This window comes from Lissotriton vulgaris, chromosome 6 (assembly GCF_964263255.1).
Source record: "Lissotriton vulgaris chromosome 6, aLisVul1.2, whole genome shotgun sequence".
In the NCBI taxonomy this organism is placed as follows: Eukaryota; Metazoa; Chordata; class Amphibia; order Caudata; family Salamandridae; genus Lissotriton; species Lissotriton vulgaris.
In genome coordinates, this window is record NC_141694.1 from 1,075,411,691 (window position 1) to 1,075,433,072 (window position 21,382).

General features: G+C 44.6%; 1 protein-coding gene across 2 annotated transcripts in view; it reads left to right on the plus strand.

The window, feature by feature from the left end:
- Nucleotides 1-21,382, plus strand: part of TTC13 (tetratricopeptide repeat domain 13) — a 1,386,998-nt gene that overhangs the window by 636,110 nt on the left and 729,506 nt on the right. For both annotated transcript variants that reach the window (XM_086927141.1, XM_086927142.1), the window contains exon 15: nucleotides 6,588-6,680. In XM_086927141.1, coding sequence (XP_086783267.1) covers nucleotides 6,588-6,680 — 93 coding nt within the window. The remainder of the gene's footprint in view (nucleotides 1-6,587; nucleotides 6,681-21,382) is intronic.

Sequence of the window (21,382 nt, forward strand, 5' to 3'; positions counted from 1 at the left end):
CCAGAGACTAGAACCGAGGGGACCCCTGAGTCCAGACCTCCTTGTATCATATCATCGTAACCTAAGAATTGCATATAAAGTCTCGTTAACCTTCAATCTTGTGTGGTGTCCGTCTGTGGGGGGGAAGTTACTTATCTGTACAGTCGTTGGAGACGGCTCTCCCTGGAGACCTCTCCCCGTAACCTCGGCCGACCCTCCCGGTCCGTCTAACAGCTGCGACCTGGAAGAGTATCCTCACCTGTACCAGGCACTACTGCTTGGATTCTTCGTTCACAGTGGCACTGCAGTGGGCCAGGCTTTTACTGAGAAACCTGTTTCAATGACGGAGAGCATCCTTTTTACCCCTGCTTCCATTAATTTCTAGGAATCGTGCACATTCTTTTTTATCATTTTTTTTTCTTACTCTATCTTCTGCTTTTTCATCCACACTATAGGGGTATTTTATCATATACATATATATATGTGTGGTTTTTCTATCTAGTTTATTTATATGTATATTTGGATGCCCATTGTTTAAGGCTTTGTTTAGGCATGAATTAAGAATGAAAAATGTGTCTTTCTCTTTTACTTCTCATTGTATATATGTTATTCAAACACAATTATAACACAAATGTGTTACTAACTACTAGCTACTTTGATTCAAGCATGTGAATCTCCGAAAGTTCCAATACTGGAGTAAGAAAATAAGTTACTTACCTGTAACTATAGTACTCCAGTATTGGAATCTTTCATAGATTAACATGTGACCCACCCTCCTCCCCTGAGAAGCTCTCCTTTACAGACCTTTATGGTTCGGTTTATAGCACTAGTGCTGCGAAAATCTGAAGGTCTGAGGTTCTGTCAGGAGTGTTCTCAAGGGTAGGGTGTTCTGATTGGCTAAAGCCTAGTTTTGCTCTCTTTTACAACAAGCATTTGAAATGCAATAGGTCTCGCATTAGGAAAGTTTGAGCTATTGGTATTGTAAATGACATTTTTTTATTTATGTTTTGGTTTTGAAAATAGCGAAATTAATAGCTTTGTCATTTACAATGCCAATAGTTTTAACTTTCGCAAATGTGACACCTATAGCATTTGTAATGCAATATGTGTTGTATTTACGTGACTTAGATGTATTGATATTACAAATAACAATGGCTTTTATTTTTTTTAAATAATTAATACTTAAATAAAAGTTATTGTAATTTATAATGGCAATAGCTTAAACTTTTGTAAATAACTTTTGTGAAGATTATGTTCAGTGTATTTTATTGTGACGAAAATCCAAGAACAGAAGTGAAATATTAACATCTTTTTGTGACATTTGTAATAAAGCTTGAAACATTGAGAGAACATATTTAAACCAGTTGTTGTTGAATGGTTGCACAGATTGATGCTGTTGTTGGCGCTGAGTGATGTTGTAGTGGCGACGAGTGATGCTGTGGCGTTCAGTGATGCTATGGTAGCGCATAGTGATGTTGTGGTGCCCCTGAGTGATGCTGTGGTGGTGCTGAGTGATGCTATAGATAGATAGAGTGAGTGCGATAGATAGATAGATAGATAGATAGATAGATAGATAGATAGATAGATAGATAGATAGATAGATAGATAGATAGATCGATCGAGAGATAGATAGAGAGATAGATAGATAGAAGATAGATAGAGTGAGGGCGATAGATAGTGAGGGCGTTAGAGGGAGGGCGATAGATAGAGGGAGGGTGATAGATAGATAGATAGATAGATAGATAGATAGATAGATAGATAGATAGATAGAGTGATGGCGATAGATAGAGTGAGGGCAATAGATAGATAGAGTGAGGGAGATAGATAGAGTGAGGGAGATAGATAGAGTGAGGGTGATAGATAGAAAAAGTGAGGGCGATAGAGAGATGGAGTGAGGGCGATAGAGAGATGGAGTGAGGGCGATAGATAAATGGAGTGAGGGCCATAGATAAATGGAGTGAGGGCCATAGATAGATGGAGTGAGGGCGATAGATAGATGGAGTGAGGGAGATAGATAGATGGAGTGAGGGCGATAGATAGATGGAGTGAGGGCGATAGATAGATGGAGTGAGGGCGATAGATAGATGGAGTGAGGGCGATAGATAGAGTGAGGGCGATAGATAGCTATGGTGAGGGCGATAGATAGAGTGAGGGCGATAGATAGAGTGAGGGCGATAGATAGAGTGAGGGCGATAGATAGAGTGAGGGCGATAGATAGATAGAGGGAGATAGATAGATAGATAGATAGATAGATAGATAGATAGATAGATAGATAGAGTGAGGGCGATAGATAGAGTGAGGGCAATAGATAGATTGAGGGCAATAGATAGATAGATAAAGTGAGGGCGACAGATAGAGTGAGGGAGATAGATAGATAGATTGAGGGCGTTAGATAGATAGATTGAGGGCGTTAGATAGATAGAGTGAGGGCGATAGATAGAGTGAGGGCAATAGAGAGATAGAGTGAGGTGTTAGTGAGGGCGACAGATAGAGTGAGGGCGATAGATAGAGTGAGGGCGATAGTGAGGGCGATAGATAGAGTGAGGGCGATATATAGATGAGAAATAGCAATGAAGAGAGGGGTGAGAACGAGAAAGTAGACAAGAGTTAAAGAGAGAATAGAGAAAGCAGAAGAGAAGAAAGATGAGAGAAAGAGAGACACACATGTAGCGCAGGAGCAAGACTGTGAAAGAGAGAAAGAGTGACCGAAAGAGAGGGAGTGCGAGAGAGCGAGCGGGAAACCGTGTGAATAAAAGAGATGAACAGCTAGAGAGGGAGAGAGAGAGGGGCGGAGACTGTGTGAGAGAGGCAGGTAGATGTCACCGGCAGCAGAGCTTTCGCTTTCCCCTTGGGTCTGTGTGAGGGGCGCAGCCTTTCAAGCGCTATGTTACACAGTCTAACTAAATACAAACTAAACTGTTTAAGCAAAACAAATCGGACATTAAAATGAAGCGTAGAAAAGAGAAACGAATGCTAATCCGAAATGCAGTTTTAGCAGGACCCCCTTGAAGCACTGATTGTGGCGCTGGTGTTTCAACCTCCTATGTACAAATTGTCACGGTCACGATCTGCACTATAGAGCGGTTTGTAGCAGTGGCATCATGAAACTTGAGGGCGGACCCCCCCTGCAAAGTACTTTGAGAGGCCCCCTCCGGACGCACTCAAGCACGGGTGCCGTGCTGAACGGGCTTCTGGCGTTTGGAGCCCCCCACACTCCCTTCAGAAGTTAACATAATAGGCTGAAAACATCGCAAATACGCATTTGTACCGAACTGGCAATTCAAAGCCGTAAAGATTTCACAACTAAGTAGCAGCCGCCACAGATTAGCAATATTTTCTCTAACAGCATGTTAACAAATCCATGGACATACACATACATACATACATTCCTAAATCCAGTGTAGCATTTGCCGTTTATACTGAAGGTGGAAGCAAAGAGGGGCCCGTTTATGAAAGTTTGTAAATGTAAAAAAACACTAAACATTTTATCAATAGGAACTGTACAGATTTCCAGTATTTTTTGATTCACACAAAAAAACAACAGCCCAAGAGTACGCAGCGCACCTATGACCGCAGTTTTCCATTCATACTCCTCGGAATGAGCGCCTGTGCACGTGACTTGCCCATTGCTGGTTAGCTACATATTTTTCAGACTTGTAGACAATCCATATGAGAAACTTTGGCAAATGTGCATAAATTGTTCAACATGGAAAAATCCCATCCACTACACCCAATGACACAGGGGAGGTGTTCTCTCCCAACAATGCATATCACTTTCGTGAACCAGTATTAATGTGCTTTGCATGATGTGAAACTGTGCACACAATAGATTAGACTACTAGCAATATTTCAGGTTTGTGGGTGTTTTTGCATGTCCTTTGGGTACTCCTAGCCATAACTTTAAAAACAGTCCACAGTACGAGTAGACTCTGCAGTCAAATTTAATCTACAAAAGTAACTGTCTGCAAATCTTGAATCCGTGGATCGAGTAATTTGTGTACATAGGAAAGCGGAGATGCAGAAGGGCGAAAAAAGTAAAGAGGATTTAAAGACATGGCAGGCTATTAAGATGGCTCGTTTAGTCCAGTCAGTATCTCAGCACTCCAGTGTAAGAGGCCGCCTACCACTGGGGTGTGCAGCAGCTAGGCGCTAGGCATGAAGCCTGTCGAGGTACCTAATATCACAGCCAATGAACAACTGAGAAGAAACGTCTTATCCATTTTTGAACCACGATGCAGTCTTTAGCGCCGGGCCTAGCCTGTAAACAAAGAACAAGTTAGCAGTTTGAGTGAATGTGGCTTAACATACAGAACACTACGGCTCGGGCTGCACCGGTTGCTATGCCTGGGCATTGGGCAGTGATAACTGGGTGGGGTTTGGCATTGGCGCATATATATATATATTTTTAAACGTGAAAGACGTGTGTTTGAAAAAAAAATAATACCGTCAGCGGATCGCGCAATGAAAGTAACCGGTATGTTTCTCAAATTTAAAAAAACACATATGCCGTATCCATTTGAAAAACAAGCATGCTTTGAGCACGGTGTCTGTGGCAGTTCAAAACAACAAGCTCTTGGCATTGCTGTGGGGAGGAGAAATGCGAGACACGGCCTGGCGGCCGTGAAAAGTCTATAAGCAGGGGCCGGGGGAGCGGATCCCTTTGAAGTGAGCTAAGCTCTCGGAGGCAGGAGGCTCGGGCAAGCGCGTGCACGAGCACCACATGCACTCGATGAAATCCGCGATAGTATCCGCAATGGTTTCAGAGCTTGGTTTAGCCTCTATATGAAATGGGCCTAAGCATGTTTTTCTAATTTATTCTAACTTTGCTTTGCTGTTTTGATATGCCGGGAACTCCCATCTATCTCCACGAGGGGGAATGATTCGAGCATGTGAATCTATGAAAGATTCCAATACTGCAGAACTATAGTTACACATAAGTAACTTGTTTTCTTCTTCACACTTGTACATCCATAAGTTACTACAAATAACATGCATAAACCACTAGAATCACCACACAAAATGTACATATTACAATTACAGTTTACTAAATATATATATGAAAGTGTGCTTCTTTTGCTGCACAAATAACAGTTAAAACCATGAGAAACATGTTGTGTTATTAATATTAGGCAAATATAAAAATATAAAATTGCATATCTGTGTTGGTGTGTGTGTTTTATGTGTTGTAAAGGCAAGTGAAGTAGTATTGGTTAGATAGGTGACAACCAAGACTACTTTTTCCTTTTTAAACCCCATACCCAACACAAGAGACAGAATAAAATTGCATATCTGTGTTGGTGTGTGTGTTTTATGTGTTGTAAGGCAAGTGAAGTAGTATTGATTAATAGGTGACAACCAAGACTACTTTTTCCTTTTTAAACCCCATACCCAACACAAGAGACAGAATAAAATTGCATATCTGTGTTGGTGTGTGTGTTTTATGTGTTGTAGGCAAGTGAAGTAGTATTGGTTAGATAGGTGACAACCAAGACTACTTTTTCCTTTTTAAACCCCTTACCCAACACAAGAGACAGAATAAAATTGCATATCTGTGTTGGTGTGTGTGTTTTATGTGTTGTATGGCAAATGAAGTAGTATTGGTTAGATAGGTGACAACCAAGACTACTTTTTCCTTTTTAAACCCCATACCCAACACATGAGACAGAATAAAATTGCATATCTGTGCTGGTGTGTGTGTTTTATGTGTTGTTTGACACTTTATTGGTCACTTCTTTTTGTCTGTTTTCACTGCATCTTTTCACAAACTCTTCTTGTTGAGTTCCTGGACACGATTCTTTTTCTTTTTGAGCTTGATGATGCCAATGATGAGAACAGGGCTATCCTGGCGAGTACCAGCCAGGTTCCCGTTGGTGGTGCGCCCGTGAGGTGCCATCTTGCTCTCACACACTTTTTTCGTTTTAGCTCATCACAATTTGACATGAAAGTGTGTGTGGTATGAGTGGTCTCACAACTGTCTTTAGCCATTGGGAAACCAGGTGAATGTTTAAAGGAGGCACAATCCTAAGATATACCAACTACCCCATTAATTAGTGAAAGGGGAGTAAGGTTTGCAAAAATAATACAACAAATGGTATATCCCAAACAAAGGTACACTTTATAAGTGCCTATATAGTCTAGGTTTTTGTTGTACTAGTTATTAATATTAGTGTCAACATTCTTCCCCACATTTACACTGCACTTTTTTCCAATACCGGAATTACATGTAAATCCCGTGTACCAAAAAAGTGGGACTTAATGGCCTTGACCGTGTTTATTTAACAATGTATACCTTGTCACCCAAGGGAAAAACGAATACACTGGAGTCAACAGACACCCACCACTTTCCTCAAGGGGGAAACTCCATGCTGTCATTTATGATTAAGATCAATGTGATCTGAAAAAAATCCACTTCCTGAAGAGAAACCATCCATGTTTCTGCAAGCATTTTAGACACATTTAAAACATTCATTTGTACAAAACATATTTTTCTTCAGACAAAAATGTGCTATTACTCTAACTTTTAAATTGTCTGAAAACTGTTTTATGAAAGAAATTATGTTTTTGTAAAACGTGCGCCTTCATTTTGTAAACCATTTGTGGTTTTGTAGGTTATCTGACCCGGACCAGCCCGTGCTATGGTTAGACCAAATGCCAGCTCGAAGTCTCAGTAGGGGTTTTAACAACCACATCAATCTTATCAGGTATGTATGCTGCATGCTCAGTTCATCTTTCTAAGACGTGCATCTGTGTAGAAATGTGACTGCAAAACCTTTGGTATTATTCTTTACTCCTTTGATAACCGATAGGTTTTCGGCTTCTAAAATGAAACCAGATATTCCTCCTATGTGGTATGTCTGGCTGACATGGTTCCTGCTGGCTGTTAGTGTAATTATACATAAAGAGAGCAGCATTGGGTTAGATGCATTGACTGTTTGTTGGTAATGTCATTGGAATTTTAAACCAGCCCACCCAACAGCCATCAGGAGTTGGAGCTGTCGATCACGCTGACGTTTGTATACTGTAAGAAACTGCACGGGTGCACAGCCAATGTGGTGAATTATTAAGGCATGGCAAAACCAAGCTGGGCTGATCCCACCCCTCGGCTCTCGTTGGTGTTGCCCTTATGTGACGCAATTTCAAGAGTGGGTGCCACTGTTGCCACAGAAAAGGCATGGCAGCCAGGCAGAGAGCTCAACAGAGCCTCTGCCTCACTTACTGGGTGGGACTCTTCTGGTTGCCTTAGCAACTGCCAAAGCCTGCTGCTTCCAATGCTGTCTGTCGGACATCTTGGAATAGGAATGTCCCCAGTGTAACTCCTCTTCACTAATATAATAATCACAAAATAAAATAAAATGTGCCGAATGTTTACTGTGTTACTAATAAAGGGATATCCAATACAGAGGAAAAAAATATTCTGTTTTCTTATTCACGCATCACTAACAACCGGCAACATTAAGCTTGCTAGAATACTGCTTTTTATGATGACCTATTGCAACATCATTCACCTGATGACCTTTTAAGCATTGTCATCACCTTAAATTGATGATGCAAATGCCATTCTACACTGATTATTACTGAATGACGCTGAAATTGCGGGTATGTATTGAGGATTCCTGATTGATGAAGCCAATCTGAACAATAATTTAAGATTTGTGAGCCATTCTGCAAACCTGAACATGCAGGAAGGATTTTAACATCTGAACATGCGATAAGGACTGCTTGGTGATGGTGCGCATAATAATTAAAGATTAATTATTATACAGGCAAATACTATCATTCACTAAGGGTTAGTGAACAGGTAGGGCACATCTGAAGCGCCATGCATTTCAGAATTTTGGAATGTTGATAGAAATAGCATGCACTAATCAGTTCTCAGTCATAGTGGCATCTGGATATTTGCTGAGGATTAGTAGGTGACGGGATATATTTGAACATACAGTGATGATCATTGATTGATGTTGCCAATCTAGTGCCGCACTAAGAATTAATGAGTGTTGATGCAAATGTGGCATGCGGGCAACGTACAACAAAGTGATGAAAGAAAAGGTAGAATCAATATTAGTTACTCACGAACACTTGGAGCCGTATTTCATTGTATCGTATTGCTCACAAAATGGCACTCTAGATGGAGAACAGCCATATGCAGGTAGTCTGTCAATCCTGGTCCTGCTCCAATAGGAACAGTGCAGCCAAAACTGCCAGGCCACGTCTCCTGCTGATAGGAACATTAGCAACCGTAGACAGTTATTGGCCTACGTGGCCAGCTTGAGATCTAGCTGTGGCACAGGGAGCACGGGACCCATGTCTGGGCATACATCACTGCAATAAACAACAAATCCTTGGAAGGAATGGTTGTATTAATCTCAGTCACTGGCAAAAGCTGTTGGAAGCATTCCAGTCCATTGTTTTTATCCCACTATGCCACTGAAGTGAGAGACTAGCCATACATAATTCAGTCCCCTGCAAATGATAGCATGAGCGATTCCCAGACCGGTTTTAGCCTACCTATTCCTCTTTAGTGAAGTTTAGCTTTAGTCCTATGGCACAGTGAGCACAGGACCCACATCTGTGTTTACCTGTATCGCATAGGGTGTCTACTTCAACAAACAACAAAATGATGGAAGAAACACCTGAATGAATCTGAGTCACATCTGAACACTTTGTATCACCTTCCAGGTCTCCTTTTGACACCTGCTTTTCCACTCAGATAGAAACTCGGGCATGCATTCAAGATGTCTAACAGATGGTGCATATCAAGGATGGCACAGAAGAGTTTTAATCTGAACATGGATTCCTAATAAGTGAGTGATGTGACAATCTTATATTAATCATATTGTGGACTGTCTGATGGATACTTCTTCCTCCAAATTCAACTTATGAATATCCCTAGACGCCAGACTGGGTCAGTAAACTTTCTCCAGCAGTAGCACAACGGTGGTGTCACACAACTCTAGTCATTGGGTTGCACAGAATGTGATGAAAACGGTTTATATATGGTGCCACCTTGCTTGTGGGCTTCCGTTCCTATTTTCCCAAGCCTTACCAGTGCAGTCTGGAGCTCTTCAATGTTTACTGGACTTCTCAATGTTTAATCAACATAAATGTAGGTCAAGTGTCAACACACAATGTCTTTGGGATTCAATTCCTGTTAAGGTTGTTGAAACAAGATGTCCCTGTTTGTCTTCATGACATCTGCATGTGGTGCCTTCAATGTGACCTTTGTCTTCCCACACTTACAGGCACCCAAAATGCTATCCACTAGTGAGAAGCTGAAGTGTTTTTGGTTTTGGCCCTTAAGGGCTCATCAAATAGTCCCTCACCACTACTTTAACTAAGTCTCCTGACAGGGAATAAAGAGACAGCTAATGGCGCCGTACACGGATGCTGGTCTCTTCTTTGTCCAATTTGAAGTCAATACCAGTCCTTACGTAACTCGTATAGACTTTCCCATCTGCTAATTGTCACAGTTTAAGGCTTTTCGAAAAGCCATTCCAAACATCTTCAGGACTGTCCCTCAACCCATGGACTAGTTGCCCAGGATTCTCCAAATCATGTGGACTTGGTTAATCCGGAGGCTTCACCGCATGGCTCCAAGATGGCGTCATACTGCATCATCAAAGACTGTGGCCTTGCACTGGTTCCATGGACTGGACGTCACTGCCATCGAAGGTACCAGCGGAATTATCTTCATCACCGGATCTGACATCACCCCTGATGCCTTGCTTGAAGCTCCTTTCAGTGCTGCCTCACCTCTCGAAGTCGATTTAGAAAAGGGGGTGGTGATGAACAGAGTGTCTGAGTTAAACAGACCACTCTTACCCAGTCCAAAGATCAGGGCTTGATCCATCACCGTTATTTATCTCACTGCCCCATCCCAGCTCAGAACCTGGCTATATGCAAATCAGTCTGTCCCTGGCCCAGTGCATCATGGGAACAGGGCAGACTAAACTACCAAGCCAATTCTTCACCAGAAAGGAGACAAGCTACCGGGGACCGGTTTCTGGCATTTCAGCCTTCTTCGGCCCGGCTTGCTTGAATCCTGATGGAGCAGTGAGAAAGGGACTCATGTCTGAGTATACCCTGCCACACCTATAGTGGCCAAAAACGATTTAGAAAAGGGGGTGGTGATGAACAGAGTGTCTGAGTTAAACAGACCACTCTTACCCAGTCCAAAGATCAGGGCTTGATCCATCACCGTTATTTATCTCACTGCCCCATCCCAGCTCAGAACCTGGCTATATGCAAATCAGTCTGTCCCTGGCCCAGTGCATCATGGGAACAGGGCAGACTAAACTACCAAGCCAATTCTTCACCAGAAAGGAGACAAGCTACCGGGGACCGGTTTCTGGCATTTCAGCCTTCTTCGGCCCGGCTTGCTTGAATCCTGATGGAGCAGTGAGAAAGGGACTCATGTCTGAGTATACCCTGCCACACCTATAGTGGCCAAAAACGATTTAGAAAAGGGGGTGGTGATGAACAGAGTGTCTGAGTTAAACAGACCACTCTTACCCAGTCCAAAGATCAGGGCTTGATCCATCACCGTTATTTATCTCACTGCCCCATCCCAGCTCAGAACCTGGCTATATGCAAATCAGTCTGTCCCTGGCCCAGTGCATCATGGGAACAGGGCAGACTAAACTACCAAGCCAATTCTTCACCAGAAAGGAGACAAGCTACCGGGGACCGGTTTCTGGCATTTCAGCCTTCTTCGGCCCGGCTTGCTTGAATCCTGATGGAGCAGTGAGAAAGGGACTCATGTCTGAGTATACCCTGCCACACCTATAGTGGCCAAAAACGATTTAGAAAAGGGGGTGGTGATGAACAGAGTGTCTGAGTTAAACAGACCACTCTTACCCAGTCCAAAGATCAGGGCTTGATCCATCACCGTTATTTATCTCACTGCCCCATCCCAGCTCAGAACCTGGCTATATGCAAATCAGTCTGTCCCTGGCCCAGTGCATCATGGGAACAGGGCAGACTAAACTACCAAGCCAATTCTTCACCAGAAAGGAGACAAGCTACCGGGGACCGGTTACTGGCATTTCAGCCTTCTTCGGCCCGGCTTGCTTGAATCCTGATGGAGCAGTGAGAAAGGGACTCATGTCTGAGTATACCCTGCCACACCTATAGTGGCCAAAAACGATTTAGAAAAGGGGGTGGTGATGAACAGAGTGTCTGAGTTAAACAGACCACTCTTACCCAGTCCAAAGATCAGGGCTTGATCCATCACCGTTATTTATCTCACTGCCCCATCCCAGCTCAGAACCTGGCTATATGCAAATCAGTCTGTCCCTGGCCCAGTGCATCATGGGAACAGGGCAGACTAAACTACCAAGCCAATTCTTCACCAGAAAGGAGACAAGCTACCGGGGACCGGTTTCTGGCATTTCAGCCTTCTTCGGCCCGGCTTGCTTGAATCCTGATGGAGCAGTGAGAAAGGGACTCATGTCTGAGTATACCCTGCCACACCTATAGTGGCCAAAAACGATTTAGAAAAGGGGGTGGTGATGAACAGAGTGTCTGAGTTAAACAGACCACTCTTACCCAGTCCAAAGATCAGGGCTTGATCCATCACCGTTATTTATCTCACTGCCCCATCCCAGCTCAGAACCTGGCTATATGCAAATCAGTCTGTCCCTGGCCCAGTGCATCATGGGAACAGGGCAGACTAAACTACCAAGCCAATTCTTCACCAGAAAGGAGACAAGCTACCGGGGACCGGTTTCTGGCATTTCAGCCTTCTTCGGCCCGGCTTGCTTGAATCCTGATGGAGCAGTGAGAAAGGGACTCATGTCTGAGTATACCCTGCCACACCTATAGTGGCCAAAAACGATTTAGAAAAGGGGGTGGTGATGAACAGAGTGTCTGAGTTAAACAGACCACTCTTACCCAGTCCAAAGATCAGGGCTTGATCCATCACCGTTATTTATCTCACTGCCCCATCCCAGCTCAGAACCTGGCTATATGCAAATCAGTCTGTCCCTGGCCCAGTGCATCATGGGAACAGGGCAGACTAAACTACCAAGCCAATTCTTCACCAGAAAGGAGACAAGCTACCGGGGACCGGTTTCTGGCATTTCAGCCTTCTTCGGCCCGGCTTGCTTGAATCCTGATGGAGCAGTGAGAAAGGGACTCATGTCTGAGTATACCCTGCCACACCTATAGTGGCCAAAAACGATTTAGAAAAGGGGGTGGTGATGAACAGAGTGTCTGAGTTAAACAGACCACTCTTACCCAGTCCAAAGATCAGGGCTTGATCCATCACCGTTATTTATCTCACTGCCCCATCCCAGCTCAGAACCTGGCTATATGCAAATCAGTCTGTCCCTGGCCCAGTGCATCATGGGAACAGGGCAGACTAAACTACCAAGCCAATTCTTCACCAGAAAGGAGACAAGCTACCGGGGACCGGTTTCTGGCATTTCAGCCTTCTTCGGCCCGGCTTGCTTGAATCCTGATGGAGCAGTGAGAAAGGGACTCATGTCTGAGTATACCCTGCCACACCTATAGTGGCCAAAAACGATTTAGAAAAGGGGGTGGTGATGAACAGAGTGTCTGAGTTAAACAGACCACTCTTACCCAGTCCAAAGATCAGGGCTTGATCCATCACCGTTATTTATCTCACTGCCCCATCCCAGCTCAGAACCTGGCTATATGCAAATCAGTCTGTCCCTGGCCCAGTGCATCATGGGAACAGGGCAGACTAAACTACCAAGCCAATTCTTCACCAGAAAGGAGACAAGCTACCGGGGACCGGTTTCTGGCATTTCAGCCTTCTTCGGCCCGGCTTGCTTGAATCCTGATGGAGCAGTGAGAAAGGGACTCATGTCTGAGTATACCCTGCCACACCTATAGTGGCCAAAAACGATTTAGAAAAGGGGGTGGTGATGAACAGAGTGTCTGAGTTAAACAGACCACTCTTACCCAGTCCAAAGATCAGGGCTTGATCCATCACCGTTATTTATCTCACTGCCCCATCCCAGCTCAGAACCTGGCTATATGCAAATCAGTCTGTCCCTGGCCCAGTGCATCATGGGAACAGGGCAGACTAAACTACCAAGCCAATTCTTCACCAGAAAGGAGACAAGCTACCGGGGACCGGTTTCTGGCATTTCAGCCTTCTTCGGCCCGGCTTGCTTGAATCCTGATGGAGCAGTGAGAAAGGGACTCATGTCTGAGTATACCCTGCCACACCTATAGTGGCCAAAAACGATTTAGAAAAGGGGGTGGTGATGAACAGAGTGTCTGAGTTAAACAGACCACTCTTACCCAGTCCAAAGATCAGGGCTTGATCCATCACCGTTATTTATCTCACTGCCCCATCCCAGCTCAGAACCTGGCTATATGCAAATCAGTCTGTCCCTGGCCCAGTGCATCATGGGAACAGGGCAGACTAAACTACCAAGCCAATTCTTCACCAGGAAGGAGACAAGCTACCGGGGACCGGTTTCTGGCATTTCAGCCTTCTTCGGCCCGGCTTGCTTGAATCCTGATGGAGCAGTGAGAAAGGGACTCATGTCTGAGTATACCCTGCCACACCTATAGTGGCCAAAAACGATTTAGAAAAGGGGGTGGTGATGAACAGAGTGTCTGAGTTAAACAGACCACTCTTACCCAGTCCAAAGATCAGGGCTTGATCCATCACCGTTATTTATCTCACTGCCCCATCCCAGCTCAGAACCTGGCTATATGCAAATCAGTCTGTCCCTGGCCCAGTGCATCATGGGAACAGGGCAGACTAAACTACCAAGCCAATTCTTCACCAGAAAGGAGACAAGCTACCGGGGACCGGTTTCTGGCATTTCAGCCTTCTTCAGCCCGGCTTGCTTGAATCCTGATGGAGCAGTGAGAAAGGGACTCATGTCTGAGTATACCCTGCCACACCTATAGTGGCCAAAAACGATTTAGAAAAGGGGGTGGTGATGAACAGAGTGTCTGAGTTAAACAGACCACTCTTACCCAGTCCAAAGATCAGGGCTTGATCCATCACCGTTATTTATCTCACTGCCCCATCCCAGCTCAGAACCTGGCTATATGCAAATCAGTCTGTCCCTGGCCCAGTGCATCATGGGAACAGGGCAGACTAAACTACCAAGCCAATTCTTCACCAGAAAGGAGACAAGCTACCGGGGACCGGTTTCTGGCATTTCAGCCTTCTTCGGCCCGGCTTGCTTGAATCCTGATGGAGCAGTGAGAAAGGGACTCATGTCTGAGTATACCCTGCCACACCTATAGTGGCCAAAAACGATTTAGAAAAGGGGGTGGTGATGAACAGAGTGTCTGAGTTAAACAGACCACTCTTACCCAGTCCAAAGATCAGGGCTTGATCCATCACCGTTATTTATCTCACTGCCCCATCCCAGCTCAGAACCTCTCGAAGTCTGCAGAAATTATTCTGGTGGCTACAGAAAAGACAAAAGACTCTTTTGAGACAAGCATCTTGAGCTATCTTTTCCTGGAGCCCAAACGTTCACATGTATCGAAGAACTGTTTGGTTTGAATGCAGATGTGCTAGATATGCCTAGATTTACGGAACGATAACATTCAGAGGTTGACATCCTCCACCCTGCTTCTTACAAAGATGCTGGGCTCTACTTGAATCTTCAAAATGCTAGTAATATCCCTTCTATGCTTCGGTCCTCTTTGTGAGAAAGTTTGCCCATTCTTGCATTCATTCTTTAATCGATATATACAACCACGTCCATCTACACTTTAATTGATGAAGAAACACTTTCACGTGTGAAGTAGCCAGACGTATTTACTTTGCTAATGCTTGTTACTATGTGGAAGCTCAACTGCACTTGGATATGTTGTATGTGCCATGGCTTTCACCATGTCAGATCTGACATTTTCAGTATTAATAAATTGCATTTATTTAGAACCTATCGGTACATGTTTGTTTCAGAACCCTGCAGTAGATGGTGTTGTGGAAGCTCTCACATTTTCTGACACAATACATTTTATAACCCATGGCCGAGCAGTGATGCTTACAGTTGGTGAGGACTAGAGAGAACTGAAGTTCATGCTTAGATATCATGGGTTTGTTCTCCTTGTGGCTTATTTTAAAGTTCATAAGCTAGATCAGCATGTGGAGCTGCTGCCCAGACACATACTGCTACGAACCTGATTAGGGTCAAATTTAGGTGTTCATCTTTTTGAAGATGATATATTGGGGAAAACAGATATTGTTCAGTCACTTAGACACAAGTTAGATTGTGGCACATGCTGTGTAGTGTTTAGCTTTGAATAAAACCTTTTTCCTAGGAAGCCACCTCTCTCTTCCACAATTGGTACCACCCTCTTCAATCACGGAACAATTAATTTGAGCAAAATCAAGTAATATCCGTGAAGGAAAGCATGTCCATGGCGAGGGGTTCCATTAATGGCTGGCTGAGTGTGTGTGGTTTCATAGTGGCAAGTGTTTGGATTTCTCCTGTGGAGTTACTAACATGGCTTAAACCAAGGCGAAAAAGATTGCTCTGTGCTTGTTTGCGCTATATATTATTATTATTATAGTAAGCAAAGCCTATGGATCCAGGAGATGACTTGAGAAGAACCCTGTGGAATTTTCAAGCTAGGAATAGGTCCTATGTTTATGCGGCATAAGAGCAATTACAGGTGCAAAAAACACCTATTGATCATAAGCAACCCCTCGGGTCCATGCATGAAATGTACACAATAGAGAACATTGACACTGAGAATACTCTACAACAGAAAATAGATTAGGTGCACACCCAACATATGCAGGCCATCAGAAGCTTCTAATACATGGTTTTTCATTAAATAGCTCAAGTTGTGCCACTGTTAATGTCTCCCTGTGACCCAAATGGGCCTTTAACACCCTAATTATGATGCTAATAAGCTTCCTTCAGTACACCTTATGAGAGTAGTTCTGCTGGATCAAACCAATTGTACATTAAATGAAAGAATAACTCATGTTATCATTCCACTTAAGAAGTGCATTAAGATTTACAGATGGGAAGGTTGTGGAGCAAGATGGCGACCGAGTAAGGGTCGTTATGCAGCACTAGCGGGAAAGGCAAGGATATTGGAGCCCCGTGTAGTCATAATAGGGCAATAACTGGCATTAAAAACGAAAGAACGTCAACCCAAATGCTGTCAACAACTTACTGTTCGTTCTATACTGCAAACAGGATTTCGCAAGTGGGGAAGCCGGGACTCTTGTGGCTGCGAGGGTCAGGCGGCGCTCTGTTTCTCTGGCTCCGGCTTCAGCTCCGGCGTAGTGGGCGTGTCGGAAAGGACAGGCGTAGCGAGCGGAGTGAGCGGAGGGAACGGAGCACGGATGACATGGAGCCCAAGCCTATTGCGGGAGCCTCAACGAAATCGGCAATTGCCGCTGGGGCCCGATGGAAAACCCAGTCAGCAGAGCAGACCGGACTGGAGTCCAGAAAAGATGGGTCTCTGTCCAAACCCTGTACGCCCCCTGCAGAGCTACTGAGAAAGGGGAAGCAGGCTGCCACAAAGGCGCGCCCGGCGGTCGCACTGATCCCAGGGATGTTTTCTCGGGATAAGGAGGACCGACCTCCAAGGCTAAAGACACTTCTACCCCCCTCCGTCAACAGGATGAGGTTGAACTGACAGCAGCGCAAGTCTCAGGTATGGCTGCCCCGGGGAAAAAGGACCCAACTGTTCAACTGGGTCTGCAGGCTCTAGGAGGGGAAAACATATCAGCAGTTTGTGCAGAGGTCTCTCTCGCCGGAGAAAGGGAAGGCATGAGCAGCAGCGACTCTGGCAAGTTGGGCACAGTAATAGAAACTAGCAGCACTAAGACAGCAGAGGAGACGGTAGAGGAGCCCCTGGGCGATGAGATTTTGTCCGCACAGGCAGAGGGTGCGTAGGAAGGGAGTAGAGCAGTATTAATACCGGCTCAAGCTCAAGCAGTTGCTGGCAGTTTTGTGGGGGGAGGCCGGGTTGTTAGGCTCTCTCGGGGTCTCGACGGATGTCAAAGAGCAGGAGAAGGAAAGCAGCAAATGCTTCTACTCATTGTCAGTAGAGGCGGAGTGGTCGGAAGGTGACAGAAGCTCATCTGAGGGGGAAAGCAATTTTGAGTCCGAATGCGACCCCGAACAGGAACCTCCTAATACAGCTAAAAGAGCTAACGCACAATTAAATCAACAGGGGCCAATACAAGACTTAAGATGGGACCACTCTTCCTTTATGCCACTTCAGGGAAGTCCCAATTCAGAAAACCTTGCAACTCATACGCCAATCCTTGAGGTAATCCACCAGGCAATTCTGGCCCATCGTGAAGAAACACGCCAGGATAGCCGCAAATCACAGGCCGCAATGTGGAAGATGCAGTCCGTGGTCAGGAAGTTGTCTAAGGCATGTACTATGGTGGGGGACAGGGTGTCAAACCTTGAAGAAAGGATTGTCGCAACAGAATCGGAGGCTGCTGCTGCCACCACTAGAGTTGAATCCCAGTGTGCCCAGGTCATTGATATCCAGTGGAAACTGGAGGACATGGAAAACAGACTTAGGCGGAATAATTTGCGGGTACTGGGGATACCTGAAGGGTGGGGGGTTCGGACGTCAGGGAGTACATGATAAACTTGTTCAAACTGGCGTTTCCAGAGCTTGCTGAATGGAACAGGTCGGCAGAAATTCAGAGAGCGCATCGCACTCCGTTCAAAATTCGATCTGGCGCAGGTACTGGTGACAAGCCAAGGACAATTCTAATATTCTTGGGCAACTTCATGCTACGGCAGGCCATTGCCGAAAAAGCCAGTCCTGAGGCGCGAAGATCTAGCGAGGGAGTCTCCTTCTTCGTCAGGCCAGACTACTGCCACACAACGGAGGAGAGGCGTTGAAGGCTGAGACAATTGATCAAACTGTTTCAGGATAAGCACATTCAAGTATATCTCATTAACCCTGCACAACTAAAAATAATAAAGGAAGGTCGGACTCAGTACTTTGCCTCAGAAGGGAAGGCACAAGAATATCTGAACTCCCTAGGAAGCTAGGGAAATGAAGAGGCTGGCTAGACTGGTTCAAGTAGTGAAGGCCCATTCGTATCCTTCTTTCTTCTACTCACTAATTGGCTTCTTCTTGGTTCTTCTGCTCTTCTCTCTTCTCCTCTTTTCTTTTCAGGTATTTTGGAACACGTTTGATTTATAAAATTATGCCGGGGTAAGAAAGGGAGCACTAAGCACTGAATAGTAATTGTTTGAATTGCCCAAACCGCTATTACTGCAATATCACAAGCACAGACTAAGGTCTGAGCACTTCACAAGGGTGGGAGGAGCGGGGGGAAGGGGGGATACAGGGGGAGGGTCAGGGAAGGATGGGGGGTGACAGGGGGGGTGTTCGAGGGAGGAAAAAGTCAAAAAGAGAGAAATCATACTACAATTGGGAGTTTTTCTGTAGAAGCAGGGTATAGCTTCTATTTTGGATTAGATATTGTCTTTATGCAGAGGTTGATACAATTATTGAAGGAAATGTATAAATGCATTAATGGTGAATCTTAGTATTTGTTCTATTCATATAGGGGGGCTCAACGATTGAAAAAAAGAGGCAGAGATTGGCTAAGTTTGTCACATCAGAATACATAGACATTTTATGCCTCCAAGAAACATATCTACCCTGGGCAAAAAAACAGATGCTTAATCTGGAGGGATATGATATTTGTTCTTCTCAGACTTCGACAAGGAGAGGGGTAGCCATTTTAGGGAAAACAGGACTTAGCGTGGTAAAGCGATCTAAATCTGACCCCCCAGGACGATGGGCACTGGCCGAAATGTGTATAGGGATGACGGTTTGTGGGATATATGGTTCTAATCAGGATGACCCTGAGACCTTCGAGTTTCTAGAGAATGAGCTGGGTAATTGACCTGCTCCCTTGGTGGTGTGCGGAGATTTTAATATATTTGCCGATCTTATTAATAAGAATCAGTATGTTGGCCGGAAGCCAAGGGTTTTTTGGGCTCTGTGCTCTATGATGCAGTCCCACGGTCTTTCTGATTGGGGGAACAAGAAGCCCAGTAATCCAGGGTACACCTATTTGTCCTGTCTCTTTCAAAAATACACAAAATTAGATTATTTTCTGATTTCATCTACGGAAATGAGCAAAGTTACCATCAGGAAGCTACCGGAGGTCCTTTCAGATCATAGCCCTCTTTACCTGAGCTATGATTTTCTAAAGTCATCAAGAAAACAAAGGGTCTGGACCTTCGACAGGAAACTGTTGGCAGACAGTATATATGTTGATCATCTGAGGAAATGGACTGGGGAATTCTTCGATGCTAACCGCTACAGCGCATCACGAAATAGTGTGTGGGACACATTCAAAGCAGCACTTAGGGGGGGAAACAATTAGTTATGTTGCTCGGACTAGGAAGAAATTGCGGGGTGATAGGGACAGGCAACATGCCAAATTGGCAGAAGTAGAGGAACAGCACGTTCAAGACATCTTACAAGGGAAAGATGGGAAAACAAGTTGGCTGAGAATCAGCTCGGTTAGAGCAGAGCTACACAAACAGATGGCCGTAAAAGCTGCATCTGAATATCAAACCTATAAAGGCCAAATCTATGAAACAGGGGAACAGGCGGGCAGAGCATTGACACTTCGAATTAGGCAGGATACCACTAAAAATATAATAACGAGTATCCAGGAGAATGGTCAGGAGTTTGTAGAACCAAACGAGACCGTAGAGGTGTTCAAAAACTTTTATCAAATACTATACCAGTAAGAGATGGTTGGAGAGAAGCTACAGGGAGAGTACCCGGATGAAGGACCTAAATTAGGGGAGTAGGAGAGGGAAACACTGGAGAGGGATATAACACTCAATGAGGTGCTAGAGGCACTACAAGCTAGCTGCTGGTAAGGCAGCAGGTCCGGACAGCATCCCTCTATCCCTCTGGAGGTTTCTCTAGTTAATTGGCGCCACTGTTATTGGATCTATTTAATGGCATAGTAGGTACAGGTATAATACCAAGGACATGGAAGGATACTAACATAGTGATATTCCACAAGAAAGGGAAGCCAAAGGAGAATCCCGGGTCCTACAGACCGATATCACTGATAAACGCGGGCAATAAAATATATGCTAAGAACCTGGCGAAGCGTCTGGGGAGGGTTATTGGCAGCCTGGTCCCCCCTTTGCAGCATGGGTTTATCCCAGGGCGTGGAACAACAGATCATATAAGAGGTGCAATATCTCTGTTCGAGGCCCATGCTGTCGGAGGGGGGTGACCATGATCCTCCTCGACGCTGAAAAAGCCTTTGACCGCGTTAGGTGGGGGGAACTGGTAGGGAGAAGGTTTGGTCCAAGAATCCTGACTGCCATTAAAGCTATGTATTCCAATCCGGTTGCCAAGGTGCAGCTGATGGGTGAACGCTCGGGGAAGATCAACATAACAAGAGGGACACGTCAGGGGTGTCCCTGCTCACCCATTTTGTTTGCCCTGTTTATAGATCCACTGATTGAGCAGATTTTACGCAGCATGGAGATTAAGCCGGTCATAATTAATAGCTTTGAGACCAAGATCTCAGCCTACGCTGATGACCTGGCAGTAATCTCTGTTGAACCTGTTTCAGCCATGCGTGTAATAGGTGAAATCACCAAGGAATTTGGTAGATACTCAGGGTATTGTTTGATTGAGGGGAAAACCCAGGTAATTTGTACAAAAAACATAGTTAAAATGGACTATAGATATGTGAACGCCTCAACATATCTGGGAGTGACAATCAATACAGCAACAGAATTAATCATAAAGGATAACTTTGCCCCACTGTTAAAAAAGATTGAATGGGACCTTAAAAGAATGGATGCCTTGCACCTATCACTTATAGGTAGATCCAATGTCTTGAAAATGACTGTTACCTAAAGTCCTTTATTTGTTCTGCTCTATCCCCTTCTTAATAGATGAGGCGACGTTAAAATCTATGGAAGCTATCTTTATGAGATTCTTATGGCAATATGGGAAGATTAGACACTCGTTAAAATTGATGTCTCTGCCACAGGATCTAGGCGGACTGGGCATCCCGAATTTAAGGTATTATCATTGGGCATGCCTATTAACGCAAATGGCAATTCTATTTGACCCTTCCATAAATAAACCTTCAACCCAAGACCCCCCACATAGCAATCAAAATATCCCCTCTATATATGAACTACTAATGGGGAGGGAGGCTGTAGGGGCATTATTAAGGAAAATATGCCGTATGTATTTTAAGAAAACGAGATATAAGCTAGCGGAAAGTGCATGGGAGGTGTGAAAAAAAAGTACAGATGTTATTGATTCCAAAGATTAATCTATATATACTTCTCTGGAAGTCAGGGTTTTTCTCAAACTTGAGCATCGATGGGACATGGAAATGCTGGGAACAATTGGGTATTTGGACAGTAGGAGACATAATGGAGCGGGATGATGTAATGAGCTT